This window comes from Mustela putorius, unplaced genomic scaffold, assembly GCF_011764305.1.
Source record: "Mustela putorius furo isolate JIRA1106 unplaced genomic scaffold, ASM1176430v1.1 tig00000997_pilon_pilon_pilon, whole genome shotgun sequence".
In the NCBI taxonomy this organism is placed as follows: Eukaryota; Metazoa; Chordata; class Mammalia; order Carnivora; family Mustelidae; genus Mustela; species Mustela putorius.
This window is the reverse complement of record NW_025421527.1, coordinates 765,911-773,543: the sequence shown is the minus strand read 5'-3', so window position 1 is coordinate 773,543 and position 7,633 is coordinate 765,911. Positions and strand designations below refer to the sequence as shown.

Here is a 7,633-nt window from a genome sequence, read left to right as displayed (position 1 = left end):
TGTCCACTCAGGAGGCTGAGCTCTGGGGACAGGGACCCCAGGGCCAGCCTCCCAAGGCCTCGCACCAGCAGGGAATGAGCAGAATAAAGGCCCCAGGTAGACCTTGAGGACATGGGGAGGTATTTCTGTCAGTTGAGGTTTACAGGGCCAGCTGGAAAGTGGGGGGGGGGAATGGGAGGGGGATGTCAGTGGGAGCCTGAAGGAGACAGGGTCACCTGTCACCGTTTGGGGTGGGATGTGACTTCTTAGGCTGCAGAGGGCATAAACTCTGCTCCGAATGCCTTCTCTGTAGGGGTTGGGGCTGAACTGAGATGTGAGGTGGCTTCAGGGGTGCTGGGGAAGACGGTGCCTGGTGCCTGGGACACCGGAGGGCTGACACTTATGCAGCCCGTGTGCTGCTGCCTCCAGTCACCATTTTCAGGAATTGAGAATGGGTAGGAGGAGCGCAATGCCCCCCCATCGGGGCTCAGGGCTCAGCACTGGTCAGCCTTTCCAGTAGTAAAATGGAGACATGAATCGTCTCTGCCTCTTTGGTTGCTGTGAGGATGAAAGATGAAATTATGACATGGTGTTAAGGAAAAAAGAGAACAGCGGTGGAACAAAGCACTTAAAAACTGATTGCAGACGTCGTCCTGCAGCCACTGAGGGCAGGTCCGTCATGTGGGCACTGACAGCCCTTCTGCTCCTCGGTGAGTCCTCCGTGCACCACCAACAGCATAGGGACTGGCTGTAGGGGAGAGGGGACCAGAGTGTGTGTGTGTGTGTGTGTGTGTGTGTGTGTGTGTGTGTGTGTTGGGCGATAGTCCCCAATTCCAAACAGTAGTTCACTATTTTTCGAGGATAAAGAGAAGGGGGGTTTCTCAGAGCCAGGGAAACTAAAAGCAGAAGAAAACCAGGTCTGGAGACCCATGGAGTTTCCCCCGAGGTGAAGAGGTACTTCAGTTTCCTCTCGTCCCTGACATTCTCCCTCACTCTCGTTTTGCAGTCCCAAGCGGCGGGCGAGCTGGTGAGTCTTGACATCCCTCAGCCCAACTTTTGACAACTTCCACACACACACACACACCCAAGTGACCTGCTTGGGCCGCCCCACTTCCTGGCCGTTGTGGGACAGTGTCTCTTTCCATGTCTCCTCAATCCCTGTGACTCAGTTTACTTCTAAGCACTCCGAAATGGGTCCTGGGAGCTTGCAGTCCGGTGTGGTGTGTCCTGCCACGGGGACGGTGTGGTCATGTGGGCTGGGTCCTGGAAGCTGGAGTTTGCTCAGATTTGCCAACCTCAGACCACACTCTGGGCACCTCGCCTTGATTCTCTGGCCCACACTGCCCCCCTCCCGTACACCCCCAGCTACTCTGGAGAAGCCTACGTTGTCTCTACACCCGCCCTGGACCACCATCTTCAAGGGGGAGCGGGTGACCTTGCGCTGTGATGGGTACCACCCTCCGCTTCTGGAGCTCCGGCCCATCAGCACTCTCTGGTACTCGGGCCACCTCCTTCTGCCCTCCCACAAGAAGAGCATCGAGATACAGACACCAGGGGTGTATCGATGCCAGACTCGGGGAGCACCTGTCAGTGACCCCATCCACCTCTCTGTTTCCAACGGTGAGTGTTTGAGCCTGGGGGCGGGGCTCCGCTCATCTCCCCTGGACTTACTGGCCCTCCAGTGGGAGAGAACATCGGGCCACTCCGTCTGGGGCGGGGACTGGGGACTAACTCGGTTCTCTGCAGATGTGGCGTTATGTGCAAGAGGAGGTAAGGCTTGTCTGACCCCAAAGGTCCCCTCACCCCTCTGCCTGAGTGGGAAGCAATAAGCATTTGTGCTTATTTATGAGTCTAGCTCAGAAGGGCAGAGGCTCTAAGGGCCTGGGGTACTGGACAGGGAACTTTGGAGGAGGGATCAGCGAAGGACGGGGAAGAGCAAGGGGGGTAGGGAGTGAGGGTCCCTGGGCAGGCTGTGTGCAGCTGGGAGAATTATTCCTGATTGAACAGCACCATGCTTCTCTGTGCTTCCCAGCAGCAAAACAGGGACAATAATTGTATCTGTGTCTTTGGTGGTTGTGAGGATGAAAAAAGAATTACAACTCGTTGTCAGGGAAAAAAGAGGGCAGCTGTGGAACAAAGCGCTCAGAAGTGTATTGCAGACACACACATGTACATAGGGCTCAATTCAGAAACTGACTTCCCGGAGTCATGTAAAGGGTTTCAAAGCAGGATAAGAAAATAGCAATAGTTCATTCTTTAGAGTACAGGATTAGCTACTTGATAGGGAATATCACATCATCTTAGCCTGATGGGCCACGGTTTGTATTCAGGACTCAAAGCTCATCCTTCCCATAGCCTCTACCTCCTGCCTGCACTCTCTGGTTTGTTGTTTGGAAGTTGATAGTTCAGATGAGACACTGGCCATGAGAGCAGGTGGCTGCCGACTGTGAATAGCGTAGCAGACGGATTGGGACTGTTGCTCTCAGAGTTCTTTCTCCGATGGCGTTCAGAACAGATCAGGTATGAAGACGATGGTGATCTGTAAATGTGAGGTGCTGTGGGAGATGCCCTGCCCTGTCCTGCAGGGTTAGGGAAGTTTCCTGGAGGAGAAAAGGTCTAAGGCTAGACCTACAGGACAAGTAGGTCTCAACTAAAACAGATGTGTGTGTGTAAGGGGTGGTCTTCTTGGTAGGTACAAAGGCCCCGGGCACAGAGCAGGTACAGTGCTCCCAACGTGTATGCTGTGCAAGGTTCCACTTAGTCTGCATTAGGAGTGGCAGGTGGGGACAGTGAGGGAGACACTGGGCAAGCGACAATACTGAGATGGTCCTGGAAAGCTAAGCAGGGCCCAGGTGAAGAAGGCCCCTAGGGCATCCTGGGGAGTGTAAACCTGATCCTGATGGCCATTACTCTTTGATGGGGCTGGAACCCAGAACCAGGCATCTTTGCCTTCCTAAGCCGTAAGGGCAGAGGGGGCCATTGGCTTTCCTCTCCCCTCGCCTCCCAGTGCATCCAGCTCCGAGGCTCCTGGGGCGCCCGCCTGCAGTGTATTAAGTGGGGAGGAGGCGAGCCACCGTGCAGGGAGGCCTAGGAGAACGGGAGACCCCCAGGGCTGGACTTCTCTGGGGATCAGGCCGGTCTGTGGTGACTGTCGTAGACTGGCTGATCCTGCAAGTGCCCTACGCGGCGGTGTTCGAGGGCGAGCCGCTGGTCATGCGCTGCCGCGGCTGGTACGACAAGATGGTCTACAAGCTTCACTACTACCACGACGGCAAGGCGGTGCGCTACTTCCACTCCAGCGCCAACTACACGGTGCCGCAGGCGCGCGCCAGCGACAGCGGCCGCTACCAGTGCTCGGGCACCATGCGCATCCCGGTGGAGAGCGCGCCCATGTTCTCCGCCAAGGCGGCCGTGACCGTGCAAGGTGGGAACACCTGCGGCCCCGGGAGGGAGGCAATCGAGCGCTGGGAAGTTCTGGGACGCGAACCAAGGAGGGCGGGGAGGAAGGAGGTTCAAGTAGCCGCCGCGAGGCAGATTTCTCCCCGAACCCACCGAAGCTTTCGCCTCTCCTCCGCTGTGAAGGCGCCCCTGCTGCTCAGCCTGCGCGGGGACGAGTGTCCCTATCTCCCTGCACACCTCCGGCTTCTTACTTCTTAGCTGAGGGGAACTCCACATAGGGGGCAGCTCTATCCAAGTCCCAGGCAAAGGGGCGGCAGGGGTCGGGGTGGCTGTACTAGTGGGGCGAGGGAATGGCTCGGAGCATCCTGCCAGGCGGACGCTCCTCCCCCCGAGTCAGGGGATCAAACTGGGTGTTAGTCCGGATGTGACAGGAAGGGTCTTGCCGGCTCTCCCCCGACTCCCCTGCGAGTTTTCCTCGTCCTTCGAGGCCTCGGCCCCTTGCCCCACACTTCAGAAGTCTTCCCCCCTCCCTCTGCACGCACACACAGCTCCTCCCACTCCTTCTCTGTCCCCTGGTCCGCGGGGAGCCCTCACGGGAAACCCGAAGGACAGAGGGGTCGCGGGGCCGTGGACCCGCGAGACCTCGTCCCCTGGGACCCCTGCGCTGGCCCACCGTGTACCCTCAGCCTCCGGAACCCCTCTCCGCAGAGCTGTTCCCGGCGCCGGTGCTGAGGGTGACGGGCCGGGCGGAGGCCCGCGGCGGGGTGGCCGTGCGCTGCGACACCCGCCTGCACCCGCAGAAGCGCGACACGCCGCTGCAGTTCGCCTTCTACAAGTACAGTCGCCCCGTGCGCCGCTTCGACTGGGGCGCGGAGTACACGGTCCCCGAGTCCGAGGTCGAGGAGCTCGAGTCGTACTGGTGCGAGGCCGCTACCGCCACGCGGAGCGTCCGGAAACGCAGCCCTTGGCTGCAGCTCGCCGGGCGCGGTGAGTGACCGCACCTCCCGCACGTTTCCCCCAACCCATCGCACCCCACCCCGCGGCGGGCAGCCCCGCCTCCGCCTCCGCCTCCGCACCCCGAGTCTCCCTCGCGTCACGCGGCCCTTCCAGCTCCGTCTCCGGGTCTCCGCCCTCCTCACTACCCCCCCCTTCTCTCCTCTCCACCCCATCCCCTCTGCTCTCCTCACCCACCCCTTTTCTCTCTCCTCTCCACCCCAACCCCTCTTCTTCACTCCTCCCTCTCCCCTTCCGCTCCATCCCGGCCCTCCTTACTCCCTTCTGGCCCGTGCGCCCCGCTTCCGCCGCGGGCTGTGCGAGAGCCGTGTGTTGCGTTCGCAGGTTCTCCGCTGGACTTGGCGTCCACCTCCGCCGCAGGCCCCCAGGCTGCCACGTTGGCGCCGGGTAACCAGCCGCTTTCCTTCAGAAAGCCCCCGGTGTCCAGATCGGCCTCGACGGCCACCTCCGTCCAGAACACCACCTCATCGGGGCTGCAGTTCCCCGCGGGCAGAGCCCCCACAGCTGGGCCGCCCGCCTGCGCCCCGCCGACGCCCTTGGAACCGTCCGCTGGAGCCCTGAAACCCGACGTGGACCTTCTGCTCCAAGAAATGCAGCTGCTCAAGGGCCTTCTGAACCGGGTGGTCCTGGAATTAAAGGAGCCCCAGGCCTTCCCAGAGCACAGGGGAACGCTGGAGACCCCCACCTCCCACTTTGCCGTGAGCGGGAGAACCCCGGAGACCACTATTGTGGAGAGCTGAGGGGGGGGCGCTCCTGTCCCCTCCTCCAGGGTCCTGCCTCTCCTCTCCCCTGCTTCCCACCTGCAGAGACCCCGCGAAGCCATCTCTGCTCGCGCTTTGTTTGGCGGTGATGGTAAAGGAGCATCATAAAGTGTGGTGGCTGACGATCTGGGGTCGCATCTTCTTGAGCATCTGCAAGCATGAGGCCGGTCCTCAGGTCTCTTCCTCCACTCGCAGGACTCCCTTTCTGTTACTTGCCTTCTATTGGCAAGTTTATTTAGTCACCCTTAGCTTTTCATAGATGCCGACCCAGTACGCAGGGCAGCACAGGAAACAGTTGGGTGTTTCGGGTCATTGAGACAATGAACCCTTTGGCTCCTCCTGCCCCCTGTGAATCTGGACAGTGGGGTGGGCTTTGACCAGGTTCACTTCAGCCAGAACTTAAACTAAGCGGTGTTATTTGATTCAGAAAATTCTTTCAAGGAAGTTTTAAGACAGATCCTGAAAATTGCAGAATTCTAGTTTTTAGCAGTTTTTTTACTTCCCTAAGAGTCACTTCAACCCTAACACATTGAGACATGCATGACCATATACCATCCTGCATGGTCCATATACCATCCTGCATGGCGACTTCACAGTTACTTGAAGGAAAAAAGCAAGACACCGTGTCAGTTGTGATCTCAGGAATGTGAATCCCCATCTGCCTGCTAGAGCCATTTATTCTCCGCAGGGCTGGTGTGACTGGTTCCCAGAAGGTCATTGGGTCCACACCCATCATTAAGTAAGCGCACTGTTAAGGCTAAGAACTAATAACAACTCAACCCTCCCGTCTTTCACTTCTACTTGAACTTGTCAAAACCCAATTTCCCCTTTCTTTTTGAGTGATCAACCAGAATGACATCAACATCCTTCATCACACTCTTCTTAGTATGACTCGTCATCCTATTACTACAAAGTCATTAAAATTGTACAGGGAGAGAGGCAGGCAGGTCCACCCATAAATTACAGTGCAATGTAATACATGCTCTCTGAAACATGGGATTTCAGAGAAGGAAGCTGAATCTTGGAAAAAGAATAAGAATTCAAGTGGAGATGCGAAAAAGTTTGGGAGTCGGGTGTGTGGGCTGTGGAAACAAACACATGGAGACTTGGAAGATCCTTTAGAGCTGCAAATAATTTGAGAGTTGCTGGAGAATTGTGTGTGTCTTTGTGGGGGGAGATGACTTTTAGGGAGAAGATGACAGGAGAAGGACATGAAAAAGTAAAAAGTCTTGTTAAGAAGTTCTTCAACCTGTTGGATATTTGGGATGGGTGTTTGGAAGCATTCTTTACTGAAGGCATCAAAAAGCCTTATTGGAGGAGATGCCAATTTAAAATCAGAAAAGAAAAATCAGTTAAACAGATCTCAGTGGACACTTACTTATTTCTGAGAAGGCATGTCCAGGCCCCTATAACCCAGTACTGGGTTCTGGTTTACAAGAATCACTGTGGCTCTGGTTTCAAGCTCTCTAATGCAAGCTCATCTCTCTTCTCAGAACTCTCCTAGAGTTCTGGCTAATCCCATGCTACTCGGGGGGCGAGCGCCCTTCCTCCTTCTGGTTTTGTTCTGCTGATGTTTCTGCCATCTCTGAATTAAATAGGAAGTGACCAGTTTTAGTGCCATGAAGCTTGGGGGTCAAAGGATTGCAAGTCAAAAACCCCCAGAACCGAAGAAACCAATTGATCATTTGTCAAGAAAGAAAATAAGTGAAATAGCCACTCACAAGAAATCTAGTAGGGCAGTATCTCCTTCACTCACATCCCGTGAATAGCCACAACACACCGCTTCCTTCCTGTCCTGTCACGTTCCTCACTGTTGCACTAGAGATGTGGGAGATGGGGAAGAATAAGGCTTAAGCGTTAGAACGAAAGTCATTCATTCTGCAAATTCTGTGTGTGTGTGTGTGTGTGTGTGTGTGTGTGTGTGTGTCTCACCAGGGGCAAGAGGGATTGACTCATAAGCCCTCCTGCCCTCTGTTTTAAGCCCCCAGGTCTTATAGATCATCCCCTACAACTCCTGTTAATGATCTCCAGGAAAGTCTACACTGTGAAAATAGCAGAAAATAATCAGACAGGCAGCCTACTGGCCATGCCCTTCTCCGGGGAAGGGGGGGGGGGAATGACCTCATCCAGCATCAGGTTGAAGTTCCAATATGCATTCAAGGAAACAGAAAAATAGCTAGCCCAGGCTTCCCAAGGAGAGCTTAGAGCTCATTCTGAAGCAGCAAGGATAGCAGCAAAATGCTGGAGAAGCCTGAGGAGGAAGCTGCTTCTCTCTGGTTCTCTGATCAGTTCAGTGTCTTAGACTCCAGTGTCGGACTCTAAACCAGATTCCAGGCAAGGAACCCAACTGTCTGTTATCAGAGAGCAGAGAGAATCCTGGCAAGTTACTTCATTTGGATCTCAGCCTCCCCGAGTCTCAGTTTCTTATCTCATCTCAACTCTATGGAAAGGAGAAACACTTTGGGTTCTACACTGATGAC

General features: G+C 55.7%; 1 protein-coding gene across 3 annotated transcripts; it reads left to right on the top strand.

Moving 5' to 3' along the window:
• The first annotated feature begins 658 nt into the window (after positions 1–658).
• FCRLB (Fc receptor like B) lies at positions 659–5,269 on the top strand. 3 transcript variants are annotated; one of them, XM_004751397.2, is made up of 6 exons: positions 659–689; positions 986–1,006; positions 1,345–1,599; positions 3,137–3,403; positions 4,087–4,365; positions 4,717–5,269. In XM_004751397.2, the coding sequence occupies exons 1-6, from the start codon at positions 659–661 to the stop codon at positions 5,130–5,132; spliced, it is 1,269 nt and encodes a 422-aa protein (XP_004751454.1). In that variant the 3' UTR covers positions 5,133–5,269. The 3 variants fall into 3 exon arrangements, with proteins under 3 accessions (XP_004751454.1, XP_012910979.1, XP_012910980.1); XM_013055525.2 differs by having other exon boundaries at positions 4,220–4,365; positions 4,717–5,018; XM_013055526.2 differs by lacking the exon at positions 986–1,006 and having other exon boundaries at positions 4,220–4,365; positions 4,717–5,018.
• Positions 5,270–7,633: the final 2,364 nt, after the last annotated feature.

What these genes read in the sequence shown, in the direction of transcription:
- FCRLB (XM_004751397.2), top strand. Translation starts at nt 659, where the DNA reads ATGTGGGCACTGACAGCCCTTCTGCTCCTCG. An exon ending in GACAGCCCTTCTGCTCCTCG is followed by an intron (nt 690 to 985) that starts GTGAGTCCTCCG and finishes CTCGTTTTGCAG; the next exon opens with TCCCAAGCGGCGGGCGAGCT. An exon ending in CCCAAGCGGCGGGCGAGCTG is followed by an intron (nt 1,007 to 1,344) that starts GTGAGTCTTGAC and finishes GTACACCCCCAG; the next exon opens with CTACTCTGGAGAAGCCTACG.